This window comes from Diabrotica undecimpunctata, chromosome 9 (assembly GCF_040954645.1).
Source record: "Diabrotica undecimpunctata isolate CICGRU chromosome 9, icDiaUnde3, whole genome shotgun sequence".
In the NCBI taxonomy this organism is placed as follows: domain Eukaryota; kingdom Metazoa; phylum Arthropoda; class Insecta; order Coleoptera; family Chrysomelidae; genus Diabrotica; species Diabrotica undecimpunctata.
The window spans coordinates 11,087,587-11,108,444 of NC_092811.1; the positions used below are offsets into that span (position 1 = coordinate 11,087,587).

At 33.7% G+C, this 20,858-nt stretch overlaps 1 protein-coding gene across 2 annotated transcripts in view; it reads left to right on the plus strand.

The window, feature by feature from the left end:
* The window catches only part of Men-b (NADP-dependent malic enzyme b, mitochondrial), a 60,231-nt gene that overhangs the window by 24,068 nt on the left and 15,305 nt on the right, over positions 1-20,858 (plus strand). Inside the window, exons 1-6 of one of the 2 annotated variants that reach the window (XM_072542722.1) lie at positions 1,965-2,054; positions 9,304-9,460; positions 10,842-11,182; positions 12,239-12,419; positions 12,579-12,791; positions 15,938-16,046. In XM_072542722.1, coding sequence (XP_072398823.1) covers positions 9,422-9,460; positions 10,842-11,182; positions 12,239-12,419; positions 12,579-12,791; positions 15,938-16,046 — 883 coding nt within the window. In that variant the 5' untranslated portion in view covers positions 1,965-2,054; positions 9,304-9,421. Of the gene's footprint in view, positions 1-1,964; positions 2,055-9,303; positions 9,461-10,841; positions 11,183-12,238; positions 12,420-12,578; positions 12,792-15,937; positions 16,047-20,858 lie in introns of those variants that run through there. The other variant, XM_072542721.1, reaches the window with a different exon arrangement.

The following is a 20,858-nucleotide window of genomic DNA, read 5'->3' on the forward strand; positions in this document are numbered from 1 at the left end:
TGAACTAAAAGATCCACTGACTATCACATTTACAGATGAGGCTTTCATCCAAGAATTAAAAGATGTCAATTGGCTGCTAAAATTGGGATACCTTTCAGACATCTTCGAAATAATAAATAAAACCACCACTTCGTTTCAAGGTAAAGGAGGAGCAAAATTAGATAAAATCAAAGCCTTGCGTAAAAATGAAGTTTTTCAAAATCTATTTGAGATCAGCGAACATAGCAGTTTAAAACTCAAATACCGTGAAGGAAGCGAAGAAAAGTTCTGGATGCAGGTATATTCAGAAAATAATGTTGTTGTCAAGGTTGCAGTGAAAAAACTTGTGTGTTTCACTCGACTTATCCCTGTGAGTCTTCTTTCTCCGCTTATGCTTACATTAAAACTAAATACAGACGCAAACTTCAAGCATCAATCGATTTGAGGGTCAAACTTACAAAGATTTCCATAATTATAAAGGATATATGAAAACATCATTGAAACAGTTTCATTCATCACATTAAGTAAGGATATTTGAATATCAAATGTACTGTATTTTATTGATCTGAAATAAAGTTTGTATTGAAATCAAATGAGCTTCAAAATTGTATTTTTTGTCATTTTTCAAATCGCTTCAAGGGTTGGTGTACCTCGAAATATTTTTATCCCTACAAGGGTGCCGCGACTAAAAAAGTTTGAGAACCACTATTCTACACAATGATAAATAATGAAGATCGATAGAAAGAAATGTGTATGGAATGTGTATAGAATACGTTATAATAATGAATGTTGAATAAAAATTTAAGCAATATAGCAAAGAGTAATAAAAATTTTATTTACAAATCTTGTTTGTTGTTCTCTTTTGTCTATTAGCAAATGGTTTAGCGTATCTGCATGTTTACTTTAGATACACGATACGCACTTGATCTTGATAATTTATTTACTTTTTTTACAAGGGAAATAGAGGCTTGTGTTACATTGTTTTATTTTTCATTCTTTGAAATCAGCGTGTGATAAGTCCTAATAATATCAATATTAGTTTACAGTAAATATTATATAAGTAAATAATACCGCACGCTTATGTCAATATAGTCATTTTACAGGCTTTTTCGTGAAACTATACCGCAATGGTAAATTTTGATGACAAAAATAGTATAAAAATACGTTTTATTCAATATAAGACGCGAAATAAGTGGAATTTGAACCATTAAGTCATCATTTTGTGCAAGTTGGGTGAAGTGCGATATTTATAGACCTAACGGTAAGGCATCCACACATTGGGTTGAGTATTGGGGCGATATTGGAGCGATATATTTAGATCTAAATTGTATTATTTTTTCAGAAAATATAAACATATTTTATGTACTTTATCAAAACATTATAAACTGTAAACTTAAATTGTAAAATTACTAACCAGAAACAAAAAAGTTTGTATAATACAGACCTGGTGGGACACTTGGAAAGTCCTTAGTAAAGTAGCTTTCGAAGATGCACAAGAGTTTGCTGTGGAACTTTGAGGATTTCATCTCCTTGTTTATATAGAAATATTTTTTAACTAAATGAAACTGGTTCAATAACAAACGGTGTAAATAAAACCAACTCACTCACGTGCATTAATAAATTTATTATGCTCATGTTGTAGCATAGTACATAGTAATAACACTCACTTCACAAATCTAACTAATTGGTTGTAACCAAAGCCATTAATACCAGAACAAAAATTGCTCATTGAAAATCGATGAAGTTTCACAAATAATTTTAGCTTTTTGTTTTTTTTTTATGTCTCATATTATTATTGAAATACCACGCCTTGAATAAACCTTTTGTATGACATCTAAATATAGCCCAGGAAAATCAATTATCGTAAATGTAATTCTATTATTATATTAGTATTATTAATCGATACTAATCCATTATTGAAAACATCTATAAAGCAAGGTGTGAACAGACATAAGTTGATAACTAGAGTTTTAGTAGTGAAGCCGGTGTACAGAAAATTATATGATCACGCCCAACAACAAGGAACTAGGGATTAATGATTAATATCAAACTCGAAAGTCAGTTGATAAATTTCAGTAAGTATAGCAGTCATTTTTTAATATATTCATTTTCTGTGCATAAAAATTCGTTTTTTTCCTAGGTAAACGTTTAAGTTTGGTTTGTTTTTGTGCATTTTGTTCGTGGATTACCTCTTCTACGTCTTTCCTTTGGTGTCTAGTCTAGTATCTGCTTTGGTGATCGATCTTCTTCCATTCTCTGCACGTAACCGTACGACTTCAGTTGTTTGTACTTTACGTGATCAATCATTGTGTTTTCACAAATAACTCTTTATTGAGGTGATCTTCCAACTAACCTCCTCCAGGAGTTCATTTCCTTGGCTAAGTATTTTTAGTGGCCAAACTTCTGAACCATATGTGACAATACTTTGTATAATGGTCTGGTAAATCTTTCTTTTGTTTTCATTGGAGATATTTTGGTTCTACAGAACCCCTTTCATAACTTTTATGGTTTGTTTTCCTTGACTGCAATGTTCATTTGTGGATACGAATAGGATTCTTTATTACGAATGGGATTAAACGTGAAGTCTCCGTTTAGTACCTTGTGTTCTTCAGGTTTGCTTTGAATGTTGTTGGATTAGCACAGTACAAGGCAGAAAGAGGCACTGTGGTAAGTTGTCGTGGCGCGTGTTGTGGAGAATCTTGAATGCTGTCGCCAGTTGAATCAGAGGTGGGAGGTTTGTCTGGATGTTATGTTCTTTCCAGCGTGTAGTGTTTGTGTTATTGAATGTTTGCGTTAACAGCCAGGCTTCGCCGGCTTTCGAGATGCAGTTTTGCCACAAGTAGCTCAGTGGGAATGTGTGAGATGGCATGACGTTGATGGACGCTACCATTTCGATGTTACTTTAGTTTTGTCAGTCCTTTAGACGTCCTCAGCCGACCGCGACCGTAGAATTTGTGGTGAACACAAGGTTCGTTGTCTTCTTTGTATATTTCGGTTTTTTATTGATTCATCCAGGGTCCCTTCAAGTGTCAATTCCATGTGCAAACATTTGAACGTTTGGTTATATTGTATACGTTCTTCATCATTAAGTATCAGATCTTTTCTTCTTCCTCTTACACACATATATTCAGTTTTGTTTATATTTACCTCCAAACCCCATTTTTTATTCTTCCATTAGTTATGGGTCATACAGAGTGTTTCAAAAAGTTATGTCATAAATTAAATCACTTATTACGGGGACAAAAATAAATTGATTGAATCCAACTTACCTTAGTACAAAAGTGTATACAAAAAAAGTTACAGTCTTTTGAAGTTACAAAACAAAAATTTTTTTTATTGCATTATCTCCTAAACTACTTGACATTTTGTAATAAAAATGGACACGTTACTTTCTTTCTGAAATCATTTTTCATACAAAAGAAACAACAAAATCTAAGCGCACAGAAAAATTTTAAGGGGTGTGTGCAGTTCTAAGTCCCCCCAAACTTTTGAGTACGTTCAAATCAAATGAATTGTGTTTATCACTTTTTCGGAAAACTAGTTTTTTCCTAGTTGGCCATAAAATTACAATTAGATACTACGAATACAATAATTACACACAGTTCCATCAATAACAGTCAATAATATTGAAGCTATCATTTATTGTGTGGATAAGATTAATATTAAAAATTTTGATATCACAATGGCCTACACATTTCAGGAAATGGCAGATATGCATTTAACTTTGGGTAAGTTGAAACAGATTAAATATGATTTCAATAAACTATCGCGAATATCGTAGGTGAATGTCAAGGAAATAGTGCAGCAGCCACAAGGCGTTATGTAGTAAAATACTCCAATCGAAATACACCCGATAGACGATTATTTCTAACCATTGATCGCCGTTTACCGGAAACGGGTACATTCCAACCGCAAGTTGCTGGCAATAGTGGTCGTCCAATAATGGATGCAACTGATGAAGACATTTTAGAAATCATTGAAGGTCCCTGGAACAAGTACAAGGCTAATAGCTGCTCAACTAAATGTTCCTCGCGTAAGGATTTGGAGGCGTTTGAAGGATCAGCTGCTTAAACCCTATCACTTAACAACGGTTCAAGAGTTATTGGTTGAAGATTATCCTAAAAGGATTGGATTTTGCGATTGGTTGTTAATGTAAAACACTCGAAATGTTAATTTTATTAGAAATATTTTGTTTACCGACGAGGCTACCTTCAGGAAAAATGGAATAACAAACCATCATAACGAGCACATTTGGGCCGACGAAAATCCTCACGCCAAAAAAATGACTCATCACCAAAGGACGTTCAAAATTAATGTTTGGGCAGGAATTCTGGATAACAATCGACTAGGCCCAGTATTTCTTCCCAACAATTTAAATGGTGATAATTTTTTGCAGTTTTTGGCAAACGATTTACAACAGTATTTGGAAGAAGTGAATATTGCAATAAGACAAAATATGTGGTTTCTACAAGATGGCGCTCCACCGCATTACAGTAATGAAGTCCGGGAATACCTTTGCAGGCCTGTATCCTGGTCGGTGGATTGGAAGGGGTCGTGACGCACCTATTTCTTGGCCTTAAAAGATCGCATCCTTTAGAGATATAGGCAGCATATATGGATTTCGACGAAAGATCATACGTTTGAACTTATTCACATTTATATTCAAGTCAGATTTTGCAGATTTTCGCATAAAATTACAGCATCATTCGCATCTCTCTCTAATGCCGTTCCTCTTAATGGATGATTTGTCGCATTTCCGAGTTTATTAGCTAATGAAGGAAGGTGGTTGATTAGCTAGATAAGCGCAAGTATCATCTGTATACTTGATATTATTGACCAGCTCCCAGTTTACTTTTAAGCCAAATATTTGGTCTTCTAGAGCTTTCTTAAAGATTTTGTCAAATTAGAAATTAAACTTCTTCTTCTTTAAGTGTCGTCTCCCGATCGGAGGTTGGATATATCATCATCACTATCTTTACTCTATCTACTGTTGCTCTGAAGAGTTCTATAGAACTGCATTTAAACCAGTCCCTTAAATTCTTCAACCATGACACTCTCCTTCTTTCTATACTCCTTCCTCCTCTTATCTTTCCCTGTATTATCAGCCTTAGCAGTCCATATCGCTGTCCCCTACTTACGTGTCCCAGATATTGTAACTTTCTTATTTTTATTGTGTTTATTATTTCGCATTCTTTGCCCATTTCTCGCAATACTTTCGTGTTAGTTTTCTTCTGTGTCCATGCTATTCTAAGCATCCTCCTGTAACACCACATTTCAAAGGACTCTAACTTATTTATGTGTTCTTGCTTTAATGTCCAGCTTTCAAGCCCATATTGCAGTATCGAAAACACGTTGCATCTCAGTGCTCTTACTCTCAGTTCTAATCTAAATTAAATTAAACAGTAAAAATAAATTAAACAGTAATGGCAAAAGAACGCATCCCTGTCTGACTTCGTGTTCTATATGGTATTCCTATTTAATTCCTATTCGTATTTAATGTTTGCTTTTCCTGTAAGTAGTATGAGGGTTTTCTTTTCAACAGTGACCAGAACATTTCGACAATACACACGGTGACAATATATACCCCCCTAAGAATATATCTCTTCTGGCAGTTGATCTTCGATTCTTATTTTGACTTTCTGATTCCAATATTGTTATTATTCTGATGTTGCAGAGGTGTCTATGTTCTTTCTTTTTACAATGTTAATAAATTGGTCGTATTCAACCCGGTCGAAAGCCTTTTTAAAATAAATGAAGCATCCTGGTTTATATCTAGATTTCTTTGCATGAGCATGAGACTTTAGTGCCCATGTCGTTTCTAAAGCCTAGTTTATTGTCGAACTTTTAATAAATCCTATTATTGACTATTCCCAGCAACGCCTTCGGCATTCTTTCGCATGTGCTTATAGTGTTATAAAAGTTCAACCGTATGTCGCCAAGCCTAAATTTATATTCCTGATTAGAAAGTATTTAAGATATATGTATATTATATTATACAACAGATCCCGTTACTTTTATTAAAACAAGACCGGTTAGATAAAAGCCATTTATGAATATTATCTATATAATATATTAGTGGTGACTATGTATCTATTATTATCACAAATATTTAAATTTTATCAAATTCAAGAGTAGATTGTATAATATAATGTCCCAATATGAATATGTTTTATTTTATTGCATTCTTGGTTTTTGTCATATTTTTGTCTGCAATGCATTGTATATTATTTGTTGTATGAAAAAATTCCACGACCACCGGTGCAAATACGAGCGCAGTCTTGGTCGCCAGCCAATTGCTCTATGCCAATTGATTGACATAATTTTATTATATTTCAAGCGGAAATTCACGCCATTGGAAGACGCTTAATTTCATAAGAAATGTTGGACTCAAAAAACGTTCATAATTATAATTATATCCCATTAGTCATCAGGACGCGTGACGAATTGGTACAAAACTATTGTCAAATTGTTTATGAAAACTAAATAATCTCTACAAGAATAACAATGTTATTTTTTTATAAATTTCTCGTCTTAAAGAATCATTGCAACTTCAAAAAGGATTTAAAAATTTTAAAATTTGATATATAGAGTAAAAATATTTCAAATTGTCGCCCTGTATATAACATTTGTTGTAAACCACTTTCTTTAATAAGTAAAATACCAATAACAAACAGTATTTCGTTCAAAACTGATACCACAAATGAAATAAATTCACAGCTTCTTCCTGAATGAATAGACTGATACAAGGTTTTTGTTTAAAGTCAAGGTTATTGGTGAAGGTTGGGCGTATGCTTGTGTGCGATTATTTTTGTGAATTCTTAATTAATGAATGTAACTTTGTTAGTTTAAAATATTATTTTTAGTTTAATATTAGAATTAGATTTTGTATAATCCGTTTCACCCTTTTTTGCCGATTTGTTACTGAAAAACACTTAAAATAGAAATATGCTCGTACAATTTTATGGACAAAGCTTACAAAAAGTCAAAATAATAACACCAACAATTAAAATTTACTAAAATTACATAAATCGTCAATATCACAAAATAAAAGATAATAAAATATGCAATCCATTGCAAAATTTAGCTAAAATGCAAATTGCATAATAAAACAATACGAACTATAAAATAAGTTTAAGTTGCTGCAAGTGATACCCAAATATATATAAAATACTTTGGTTGCTTGTACCTAAACATAGAGTAATTTCTTAGTTATTCGTTATGAAACTCTTCCACTGAATAATTTGGTCTTTTAGATAGATAGGCTTTTGTCAATTTACGGAACTTAAGTAAAGAAGATGTAGATTTAAGTTGCAAAGGGAGATGGTTGTATAATTTTTTTGCCGAATATAATATAGATTTCTTTAATAACTCAGCGGACGGGATCGGTAAATACACATCAAAGGTTGAATTTCTGGTGTAGTAGTCAGTAGCTGGAAAAACATGCAGGTATTCACGAATTAAGCAAACAATTTGTAAATATATAAAGTGGGAAGAGTTAAAATTCTTCACTGCTTCATTCAAAGCAATGTGTTATTCTACTGAGGCCAAAAAATACCGTATTGCTCTTTTTTGTAATTTAAAAATAAGATCAGATTGGGCAGCTGTACTAGAACCCCAAAAAGGAAGGCCATATCGAAGATGAGACTCGAACAAAAAAATATGTTATTTTGGAGGATGCTAAATTGATTTCCTTTGAAACAGATCTTATTGCATAGCAGGCTGAGGCCAGTTTCTTACTTAACAAATCTATATGAAGGGGCCATTTAAGGTTGCTGCTTATAAAAATACCAAGAAATTTTACAGAATCAACGATACTGATCTGGCTGTTATTAAGAAGCAATGGTTAAAGAGCTCCTTTATAGGATAATGCTACTGTCTTATCCACGTTAAAAGAGAGTAAATTAGAGTCGGACCAGGTTTAGATTTAGGATCAGAAGTTATAATTGCATGAAGAGTTGCAATATTAGAGTTCCTCCAGGTAATACTGGTATCATCAGCAAAAAGAAAATTTTTTCCATCGATTTTTAAGTTAGTGTGTTCTTGCTTTTCGCGACAAAAATTCATTATTAGCTTTCACAGCAAGGGGCAACTTTAAATCATTTTTTCAATGTGCTGCTGGAAAACTTGACTGGCAACAATAATTCCTATGTATTTCGTGTAATTAATACATTTTAGACGGATTAAATATTTGCGGTATTATTTGATACCTACTTACCATTTTGTCCTAATTTGCGTGCGATTTCCCTTGAAATATTTTCTTTTTTATTTGCATCATGATAGCATTTATCATTGTAGTTATATAAAATTTCTTCACCGCATACGAGTTCAATTAATTTTTCGAAATCCATTTTATCTTGTACTATTAAACTGTAAACAAAACAAAGATTTTTTTAAAAAAGAAGAGGTATCACTTCCGTGCAAAAGTCATAATTGTTTATCACTTCCGTGTTGAATTGTCACAAAGCAATGAAAACACATGCATAAATGACAAAATAGCCTTTTTTTTTTTAAATACTCTATATCAAAATCAAACAAATACCTAAATTAACAACGAGGGGAAAACGACGGACTTCTATCGGTACCAACAGTTTTCGACTCGTTCCGTAGCCGTCGGCATCTGTAAAATATTGTTTTCGAATATACTGAACGGAAACGTTAGGTGTCTTATACGATACGTTCCGGACAGTGTGAGTTGTTCATATTTAAAATCATTTAAATTATATTTTTCGGAAACGCTATGTGCTAGAAACGCAACGTGCACGATAATATGCCACGACCTTTAATGCTACTAGCCACTTGTGAACAAGCTACTGTGATACGCATTCGCACAAAAGCCAGCGAACGGCGTGTAAAATCGTCGGCAGTTCAGCTTTTTCCAGAGCTTTTTTTATAAGCAGCTAACGGAGCGAGTGCATCGAGTACACTGGACTTGTAAACTCGCTTTGTGTTTTTATTCTTTAGCAACGAACTAGTGTTAAAGTATTACGTATTTTGCGATCAGAAATTGCGCTGAGCATTTGATATTTCTGACAGATTTTAGAAACATAGTATTTCCAAGCATTTACCTGTATCTGACGGAGTTGCACAGGTAAAATCTGTGAAATGAATTATATTATACCCCTTTTTTAACTTATATAGTGCCAAATTCAGAGGTTTATCGAAGTTAACAATCTACGTAGTTGACAGCTACAACTAATATTAATTCGAATATAAATAGATGGTGCCTATTTTATGAAATATTTATCTAGATAGTATTATATAATAATACTGACTTTCTTTTAATTTTTTACTATATATTTATAATAATTCAGAATTTCCTTTTAGATCAGTGACAGCAAATGCTGGTCACAAGACAATTCTCAACCAGATACCAAGAACCTTAAATGCAGAGGACCAACACAAGAGGCATCTTACCGGGGACGTTATTTCTCCGGGCCAAGTCATGGGAATTGAGCATCTAAGGGATCCTCGTTTGAATAAGGTATCAAACTTATATTAATATGCAATCAACAAACCACCTATTTTTAAGCTACAATAAAAGCTTAGACTCGATGGCTAATCTACAACAAAAGTAAATATTTAACCATCTTGAGGTGGCTGGTAGTCAATTATCAATAAAATACATAGTAATAAAACAAATCTAATCATGTAAATAATCTCAATTACCTTCTTTTCAAATTTAGGAAATGTATTTGCACGCCCTCTACTTGATTTTAATTGTCCCCAAATTAACTATATAGGATTTTTTTTTATTTATTTAGCTTTAAGTGTCTCGACAGCGTAGGTCACTAATACAGGTACAATTTTATTACATTACGTTACAAGAATATACAGTAACATTACAATCGATAAAGAAATACATTAAATATTAGTACAATTATATATATATATATATATATATATATATATATATATATATACCCGGTATTTAGGCGTTCGACGCCCTTCCGGTAGGGATCTATGGAGGAGTATCACCTAGCCGCAAGCCCTTATCTCTTGCCGTACTGCTCCACCATAGGCCGATCAGATACCAGCATATTCTAGACTAAGCCGCAGATTCATTTTAGAATTTTAAACTGCTGCGTTAGCCTTTTTGTTTTCTGTACACCGAGCCGGGGATTGAACTGACATCTCTCGCATTGAAGCGAAGGAGAAGCCAGTCGCCCAGCCCGCTTGGCTAATCCGATCGACAATTAGTACAATTATTAATTATCAAATTCTAAACTACGTTTCTTCTTGTTCAATGTAATTTTTTTTTATTTTCTTTATACATTAAAGTCTTGATTTTTAATATTCTGTATTACCACCTCTATTTTGAATTACACTCCTCATTCGACTTGGCATTGAATTGATTAAATTATTTATGCTACCTTTCCATTATTCCATGAGCGCCAACCGAAGCTGCTCACGATTTATTGGAGCAGGTATTCTGTTTCTTACTCCTCATTTGAGTTGGTCCCAAACCTGCTCAATTGGGTTCAAATCTGGGCTTTAAGCCGACCAATTCATTTTTAGCACACTGAAGGTTTCCAGATATTACGTTACCATTCTGACTACGTTTGGCCGCGTGTTATCTTGCATTAAAACGAAAGTTTAGCCCACAAACCCAGCAAAAGGCATTACCTTCGAATGAAATGCCTGCCCAAACATTACCGAGCCTCCTCCAAAAGCAACACGTGCTCGTCGAATACAAGCAGCATATCGTTCCTCACGTCTTCTGTACGTTTTGATGCGACCGTCTGAGTCATAAAGAACCATCCTGGACTCATCACACATTAGTGGTAGTGCCTAAAAGTGTTTTTGCCTTAATTTTTGCAAACATTACCTGTCATTTTGCTACATAATGTCAAATTTTTTTTTAGGGGTTAGGATTTACATTAGAAGAACGTCAAGCACTAGGTATACACGGTTTACAGCCAGCCCGTTTTAAGACCCAAGAACAACAACTAGAACTCTGTAGGATATCCGTCGAAAGATACCAAGAAGATTTAAACAAATACATCTACCTCACCGAATTACAAGACAGAAACGAAAAACTCTTCTTTAGGCTGTTATCTGAAAATATTGAAACGTTGATGCCGATCGTTTACACTCCTACTGTCGGGTTGGCTTGCCAGAAGTTTGGATTGATTTACAGAAGACCTAGAGGGTTATTTATTACGATTAATGACATTGGGCACGTCTACGATGTCGTTAAAAATTGGTAAGTACAACATCTATCCCATATTTTACATATTGAATTTTGCTTTGAGAAATTATTTTGTAGCCACAATGTGCACACTGTAGATTTCTTTGTCCCATTCTGTTAAAATTGAAATTTCTTCCGCGACAAAAGGTATTTAATCTCTAATTCTAATTTAATCTAAGATTATTATGAATGATGAAGCATTCGTATTTTTGTTTTGAGAGGGTTTTTCGGGCTGGTAATCTCTGTCTGCTACATAATCAGCTGAATCCTTGTGTTTTTTAAATCGTAGTTTTCCTATCTATCTATCTATACAAGGATTTTTACAGCTGTCGCCGCCTTCCTTCTTTCAGCCAACGTTTCCAGTCCTTTCTGTTCTGCCATTCTCCATCTCTAAGGTCTCGTCTTTCCATGGCCTCGTCCACTTCATCCCTCCATGATCTTCGGGGTCTACCTCTTTTCCTCCTTCTTATTGGGCTCCAATCCGAAATCTTTGCTATCCACCTTGTATGATCTGTTCTTCTCACATGTCCATACCAAATTAAACGTTTTTCTTCGATGTAGCTGAGTATGTCTTGTTCTACTGCCATTCTTCGTTTTATCTCCTCATTTCTGATGCGATCCATTTTTGTCACTCTGCAGCTTCTTCTCATGAACTCCATTTCAGTTGCTGTGATTTTGGACCTGTTTAGTTTATTTATTATCCAATTCTCTGTTCCATAGGTCATTATACTGCGTACCAAGGTGTTATAAATTCTCTTCTTTGTATTTCTGGTAATCTGTCTATCCCACAGTACCCCGTAGTTTTCCATTAGGTCCAATGTGAAAATATAAGTAATTAGCCGGTTGATCAAAGATTGGATTTTAAGTGGAACACTTTTAGCCCGTGGGGAATTTTAGTGATGATGTATGGGAATTGAGACGATTCAGTACCGACCAAATTTCCGAATGGGATAGTACTACTGGTTTTCTGATATTGCAGTTTTATATGATCGCTAATATTGCATCGATTTATCTTAAACTTAACCTTAAAATGAATTAATAAATGGAAATATTGTAAGCGTTATATTTCAGGCCCGAACCAGATGTAAAAGCTGTGGTCGTCACAGATGGTGAAAGAATATTAGGTCTCGGCGATCTTGGTGCTTGCGGCATGGGGATTCCTGTAGGAAAGCTGGCCTTGTATACAGCTTTAGCTGGAATTAAACCTCATGAATGTCTACCGGTAGTACTCGACGTCGGCACCAATAATCAGGTAAATGAAAATTGTTTTCAGTAGGTAGATCCGATTTTAACTTACTCAGTTTGTGAAAGACTTACAGGACCTTAAATTTTTTAAATACAGTACACACTGCCGTCCTTTTTATTTATTCCTATACTCCATACGTTTTGTTTGAATGATACTGACTTTCAGAATCTCCTTGAAGATCCTCTGTATGTTGGACTTCGTCAGAAGAGATCGACCGGAAAATTGTACGACGACTTTCTGGACGAATTCATGGAAGCAATCGTGACCCGCTATGGTCAGAACACTTTAATTCAATTTGAAGATTTTGGTAACCACAATGCCTTCAGATTCCTTTACAAATACCGAGAACAGTATTGTACTTTCAATGACGATATTCAGGTAATTTTTTATGTGTATTTTTTTTAATTAACATGACTTTGAAGTTATTGGACATTCTCAGTGATATTTTCCATCACAGTTCAACTATTTTCACTTATAAACATATTTTTTAATAAAATTAAATTTGTATGAAATAATTATATGAAATATCATTGAAAAATAAAAAAAAATTAGAAGGGCTATACGAAATTACTTCAGTACCGAGAGCATTAAAAGTAAACCCGTAAATGTAGTACTAAGTGATTCTCATACCACTGAAAAGTCCAATAACAAATCCGCGTGGAAAAATCTCAACTTAGAAATCCAACTTTCAGTAATTTAAATTTGATACAGATTCTTCATTATACTTAAATATTTTTTATCGTCACAATTCACTATATACCTCTGAAAAGATGAATTTATAATAATAATAACTTACATTTTCATTATTATATAATTCCCTATATCCTTCTACTATCCAGTCAATATGGCAACCCTGCACGAAAATCTCAACGTCAAAATTTTATGACCTGCAATTAAGTTTAAAGCAATAATGTCTACTTGATAAAATCTAGAGGTAGAGGTAAAGCAACAATTTAAAAATGGTTTTATTTACTTTAATATTAAGAATTTCTACATTATGAAATCTATAGCGTTTCAAGTTAATGCTATTTGTTAAGAGATTCTTATTGACTGCACCAATATCTTTCAGAAAAATAAGATTTTAGAGCAGAAGGATCTTCCTTTGTCTGGTATTCTTAGATATCTTAAGATGATACAGCTTGTGTATTTATTCACAATTTTCGTTTAGATTTTTATTCGTATTTCGCATGGTCTCTCAGAAACTTGCCGGTGATACATGTGGATACTATTTCTGAACGCTTTGACACGATATAATCTGCCATTTGACTTCCTTTAGCCATTACTGATACCAATTGTCATTTACACGATCTCACACCACCATCCAGCCCAAGAGAATTCTGGTTACTCTAAATGTATAATAAAAAAGATTTCCCATCGATATCTAGTTCCGTCTAAATATTCACATATCTCTAACTCGGATCCTACTCCCATTCTTTCCTTGTATATGTCTCCGTCTTTCCCTGTATTCGCCTCGTCATATTATAAGCAAGAAGTTTCCCAAAGTAGGCATCAGGAATAAGTTCCAAATTTTTAACTGCTCTCAAATATCCACCACCTCTTCTCTCGTCTGGTAGTGCATACGCCTCTACAGTCATGTGTACGTCGATGAAACTGGTCTTGACGTCAAAACCCCAATCCAAAAGCACAAGATACCGGACTTTCCACATTACTTGATTGTTTTAAAAATCCCCATTTCTATTCTAGAAAACTTTGTGAAGCGGTGAAGATGTTTGAAGTGTCTTCTTGATGGGTTTGGACCTACACAGTTTAATGGTCGAGGGACACTTTTGGTTACCAAAGCCATATTCCGTCGGATCAGTTAAACACCGAGGTGGACGGGTCAGGCTTGGTGAAGCATGGTCATTATCGGAGACAAGGCTTATCGTTGTATACATTTTTTGTACGCCAGGAAGCAAATGATTATAATAATCCGGACCTAATGGAAGAATCAAACAACAGTGCTGCCTGTTATATTACAATAATCCTGGCGGATGAAGAAGAAAACAACTGGTGCTCCCCCTATTTTCTAGCTAAGTCAACTTATCTCGTCAGCAACTAGAATTATTATTCAGAGAAATAGGAGCATCCGATTGGCTAAGTGTTGCAACAATCAATCGCGATAAACTCATCTCTGGTGTTACTGGTCACACAATGTAGCTCTTGTCGTAGTAGATCGTGAAATTGTGTTTTTTTCACGACTTACATAGGGATAGGGAGAAAACCGATGGTGTAAATAGTGAGGTGCAGATCGTGCTCATCACAGCTACTTGATAATGCGAGAGATTCCTCTCATTGTTGCAAATAGTTAGGGGGAAACTATAGCTCTGTGGCTGTGGAGAAAGTCAGAATTCAATACGATAGACCCCTACTCCAGCTGTAGAGATTCCCGAGGATTCCAAGCACCAATAAATGGGATGAAAGCACCTATTTGCGAGGAAGTTACGTCACAGATAGTTCAGCTCGGAATAGGGAAAGAAAAACAAGAAAGAAAGATATGAGCAATAATAGATATAAATGCAACACTTTTATCGAGTAGCACAAAACATTAATACTACTTACTGGCCCTTGTATATTTATACTATTTATACCTTGGCCTACTAAGTCTTGGTTGTAGGAGGCGGAGTTTTCAACGAAAATAAAGGCTTCAGATTGGACTATCCAGTCAGGATGCCCATTATTCAGTGTCTGAGTGAGCGTCTGGTGACACTGTTGTCAGAACGGGAAGAACATACAAATTTTCCCCAACTTTTGGGCATAACACAGCAAATACTTATTGTGCTTTAAGTACTAGAATCACCTTGACCAATAACATTGATGCTCCTGAATAAGCTAGCTAGCTGAAATAAGATAGTACATTCGCAGACAGATGGTCCAAACAAAACAAGGTCAAATCTTCCTGCTCCTGAGGAAGCTAGCTATAAGAAGATAAATTTGCACGCAGGTGGTCCAAACAGGAGAAGGTCCAACACCTTCCTGTTCCTGATGAAGCTAGCTAGCTAGAAGAAGGTACATTCGCACACAGATGATCCACACAAAACAAGGTCCGACACTTTCTTACTCCTGAAAAAGCTAGCTAGCTAGAAGAAGATATGTTCGTACACACCTGGTTCAAACAAGACCATGCCAAACCTTCCTACTCCTGAAGAAGCTAGGGGGGAGATAAATTCGCACACTGATGGTCCAAACAAGGCAAGATCCATCACCCTTTCTACTCCTGAAGAAGCTAGCTAGCTAGAAGAAGATACATTCGTGCAAATATGGTACAAACAAGACAAGGTCCAACACCTTTCTACTCCCGAAGAAGGTAGCTAGCTAGAAAAAGATACTTTCGCACATAGATATGTAGTTCAAATAAAACAAGGTCTAAATGCGAAAGACGAATACTTAAGTGAACATGTAAAATTGAGAAATTGACTTAAAATAATACAGTCTTTTATAGTATTAATTAATGTTGTAATATTAGAGTGTTTTTGTCTACAAAACAATGTATAATTTACAAAACGCTTAATGTTGCTTTCTTGCAGGGCACTGCCAGTGTGGCAGTATCTGGATTATTGGCCTCCAAAAGACTTACAAACAAAAAACTCAGTGACAACAAATTCCTGTTCCTGGGAGCCGGAGAAGCGGCCATAGGTAATTTTTATTTGTTGCTATGTTTAAAAACAACCACATATTTTTATAAGAAGAATTAGTTTTATTTTTTAAGTTCCAATATATCAGTTTTTGTCTTCCTTACAGGCTATATAAATCGCTGCATAATATAGCCAGTTGTAATCGTTTTTTTAGTACATATGATAATTTTAGAGAGTCGAATAGTAGATCGCTTTACTTTACCAAATATTCCTTTCTATATGAACTTTTAATCGCCGTGACAGATGAAACAAAAGCATTATAAAGAAAATAAAAATTAATTCTAATAAGAAATAACTGTAAAAGACAGTTACTATTTATTCACAAAATATTTCAATAATTTGTTATTACTAACTATCTAACTTATTAATGGTTCAACAATATCATCTTGTGTAACCTCATAAATTCCCAAACGATCATATAAAGACTTTTTTACAATAGTACTATTAGAAATTTCTCATAACTTGGCCAAAATATTCTAATTTGTTCTTGTCTATAGAATAGAATAGAATTTATTTAGTCAATATACAAAAATTAGTTTTGTTTTTGACAAGTCAAAGGAATAGTGACAATTTTTACATACATACATATAAAATTTTTGAGAATTTATACATTACAAACAGATATTTAATATTAACAATTTAAGAAACGACAAACACACTAAATAAAAATATAAAAACATGAAATATCATCATAACAGGCAAATACCCTGACCAAACTAGTACTATCGTGTAAAAGCTGTACTTTTGAATAGAAACAGTGTTTCAAAAAGTGTGACTTGATTTTAAGCTTAAAAGATAACAAGTGAAGACTTTTTACTTCATCTGACAAAAAGTTATACAAACCAACATCAGTCGAATTTTTTATGATCTTTGTCAACCTAAAACTTTGTGCTCTAATAGCATCTCTAGATCTTGTATCGTGATCATGGAAGTTGGAGTTTATGCTAAACTTACCTTTGTTGGCATGAATTTCAATCAGTGTCTCATATATGGACCCTGTTCTGCAACAATGGTGTAAGCCACCGGCATGTTGTTCTGAGATAATTAGCTTTTTGTATTTCGTTATCATAGAAAATTCCCTTGCTGAGATTTTTTTCTTTAAATATGTTTTAGTCTTTTACAATAATACATATAAACGGAAAATATCGAAATAAAACAATAACCTTTAATTTTTGGTATAAAAAAAACAATAAAAACTGGGTTACATGATTGTTGCAAAATTGAGTAAGTGATCATAGTTAATTGTGTCAAAATAGTTTATAATACAATTTGATACAAAAGATAATCAGAAAGCATTTTTATTGAGAAAAAGTAGATACAGTTATTTTTATTATTCATATACAACGTCAAATTGCTCTTCATCAATAGTAAAATCTGGCATCTGTCCATGTCCTTCTACATCGTCTATGAAATTTTCACTTCCGACTTTATCTAAGAAATTATAAAAGACTTTTGCATCTGTAGGTACCAAATCCAAGATGTCTTTCAGGTCTTTTATTTTTTCAGCAGAAAGCTGTCTACCATTTGGCCACAGTGGAGGCAGTTCTATTTTTCCAAGTAAAGGTTTTCTGTCCTTTCCTGCATTTTCGATGTTAACTTGCGATGTTAATTTGTTTAACTGATGAAAATGCTGTAGGTCTAATGCTGTTCGGTCTAGTGAGGTTACGGTAAAGGGCTTTTCGGTCCAATGAGTTTGGTTTACTGCTTTCAGTCTAATGATTTCGGTCTAATTGTCGTTTATTGCATAAAAACGCATGTATTGTATAACGCAATTAACTTAATTTGTCTTAGTTTTTCCCCCAGTGTATAATGCAGCAGTAAGCAACAACGGCGTAACCCACTACATTTTATAGCACCAGGGTATCAACCGCTAAGTTTATTTGTGTAAATAGTAAACTACAGCATATTATAAAACAAATGATTACTGAGATCTATACCCAATTTGTCCTAATAAAATAATTGATTCATGTTCTGTTTTGAAAAAGAATTATTGTAGTTTATGTTGATACATATACCCATTGAATATTTTTCAACAACAATGTAAACCGCACTGTGGATTACCTGGTTGTTGTAGATTTATGCATTATCACTAGTTTGACGAATGTGGATTAGAACTTTGGTTAATAGATATCGCTAAAGTACCAGATACGGCTTCTACCATTTTTGCTTTTTGTCAAACCACTCGTAATAAACTTGTTGGCATGTATTTTACATTTGTAAACAAATTGTGGGTTACACCATTGTTGCAGAACAGGGTCCATATATAGAGTGAAGGTAGTGGCATAATACTTTTTTTTATTGTATAATGGCTTTGGCATAGCCAATTAGCCAGACTATTTGTGGTAATTACAATTTTTGATTTTATTACCTAAGCCGATTTATAATATAAATTTACAGGAAGTAATATGTTGGTATACACAATTTTTGACATATTTACAATTTTTGATTTGAATACCTAAAACTACTTAAAATTTAAATTTACAGGATGTTATGTATTCGTAGATACATTTTAATATCTGCTTATTATTTGAAAAAATAATTGTATTTAAATTGACAGGCAATGAACAATTTAGCTCAATTAGTTTTTCATACATCATTTTGATACTTTGTTTGTACTGTCCACACTCCAATATAAAGTGCTGCAGATCTCCCACTTTACCACAGGAGCAATATGGATTATCAGTAATACCTATGCTATGTTTGTATGCAGGAGTGAGTGCGTGGTTTGATCTTATTCTGTTTATTGTTTTTATAAATAACCTATTTGTCTCATATTTGAACCATCTCTCATTGGGTATTAGTGGTTGACAAGCTCTAAAGTTTATTCCAGTTGTACTTTGGTTGTATAAACGTTGCCATCTTTGTTTGCAGTTGTTTCTACTAATATTATCTATGTCTGCTACTGGAAGAAGTATGTTGTTTATATTATGTTTGGTTAAAGCTGCAGATTTAGCTAATTTGTCGATTTCTTCATTTCCTAATATTCCAGAGTGTCCTTTTACCCAACAAATAATAATCGAGCTACCTGCGGAAATAATATCATAATGTAACTTCTTTATTTGTATCTCAATATGGTTTAGGTTTTTTGTGGTTTTGATAGAAGTGAGTTTGTCCATAATGCTTCTACAATCAGTCAGAATGATATAATTATTCATACCAATAGAGGCTATATATTTTAACGCAAGAAATAAAGCTGATAGCTCGGCAGTATATATTGAAGCTTCATTGGGCAATCGACATGATTCTTTGTAATCAGAATTCCAGTGATATATTGCACAACCCGTTTTATTTTGGCATAATACTTAAATCCAGAAATAAAGGTTTACAGTGTCCTATATACTCTGCTCCTGCGAGTATCCTCACTACTCTTTTTTGTAGTTTAAAAACTCGATCTGCGTGAGAAGAATTACCCCAAACAGTTATTCCGTACTGTAAATGGCTGTGGAATAGTTTAAAGTAGCACATTCGAAGGGTACTTTTAGGAATCATATAAACTAAGTTGCGTATTCAAAATATACTTGTAGCAAGTCTAGAACTTAAGTAATCTGTATGAGCACTCCAATCCAAATTATCATCTAGAAAGATTCCTAATGGTTTAATACTATTTCCTGAGATATACTTCCAATCGGAAACAAAAAATCAAATTCTGATTTTTCTCCTTATTTAGATTCAGTCCATTATGTACAAACCAGTTTTTTGCTTTCTGGGTATCACTATCTATTTTTATTTTTAATTATGCTGATTAATATCAGTATTAACGAGAGTTGTATCATCTGCGAAGCAAACACATTTTATAGGAAAAGTATATTGAAATAAATCGTTTAGATAAATAAGAAACAAAATGGGTCCTAATATCGAACCTTGAGGAACCCCATATTCGACAGTGTTAATGACTCAGAATAGCTGTTATTAAGAAAAACTGCCTGTTTTCTATTTGTCAGGTATGATCTAAATAGATTAAAAACGTTTCCTCTAATACCTTATTTGTTAATTTTTTCCAACAGTAATTCATGCGAAACACAGTCAAAAGCTTTGGATAAGTCACACAATGTCAAAGACACAAAATGGTCTTCCTCCAAGCCATCAACTATATCTCTCACAATTTTCTGTATAATAATTATATCGATTGTTTCAACAATTATTTTTTAGTTTAAGAAATAAAAATCCGGCCAGTGTGAATTTTTTAATCTATGCAAAACATTGCTGATTTCAGTATCACTAATAGATAATAAAAATAAAGAGTCGTAAGGAGAGTGTACATATTTCAAAAAATCTATGGCTACGGTTTCATTTGTAGAATTAAAAGAACTTCTAATATGTTTAGCTACTGAAATAAACTAATTATTGAAATTGTTTGTTGTAATCGCACTTGCACAGACTTTTTTATTTTGAAATTTATTTCTGTGACTATTTCACTCATCTTAAAATTTTCACATAATCTGACCAATCACACACCAAAGACAGCTTGTGTTATCGCGAAAACACCAACTGTCTTTCAATTCTGATTGGTCTATCAGCTTCGTGTTTTCAACGACGTAACCATGGATACCGATCGCAAAGCAAAGTTTGACGTTTACCAAAAAAATTATTGTAGCTGTATACGTCAAAATGAGTCATTTCGGTGGTACTTCAAACGAAGTTATAAACCAAAACATTGAAGAAAATATACCGAGTAACACAAGAAAATCTAAATCTTATATATGGAGACAATTTATGATGTTCTGTGTGGATCGCAACTACAAATTAGATGCAGAAAATAACAACGAAAGACTAGCATTCATTCTAAAAGACTGGGCCTTCAACATGCGAAAAA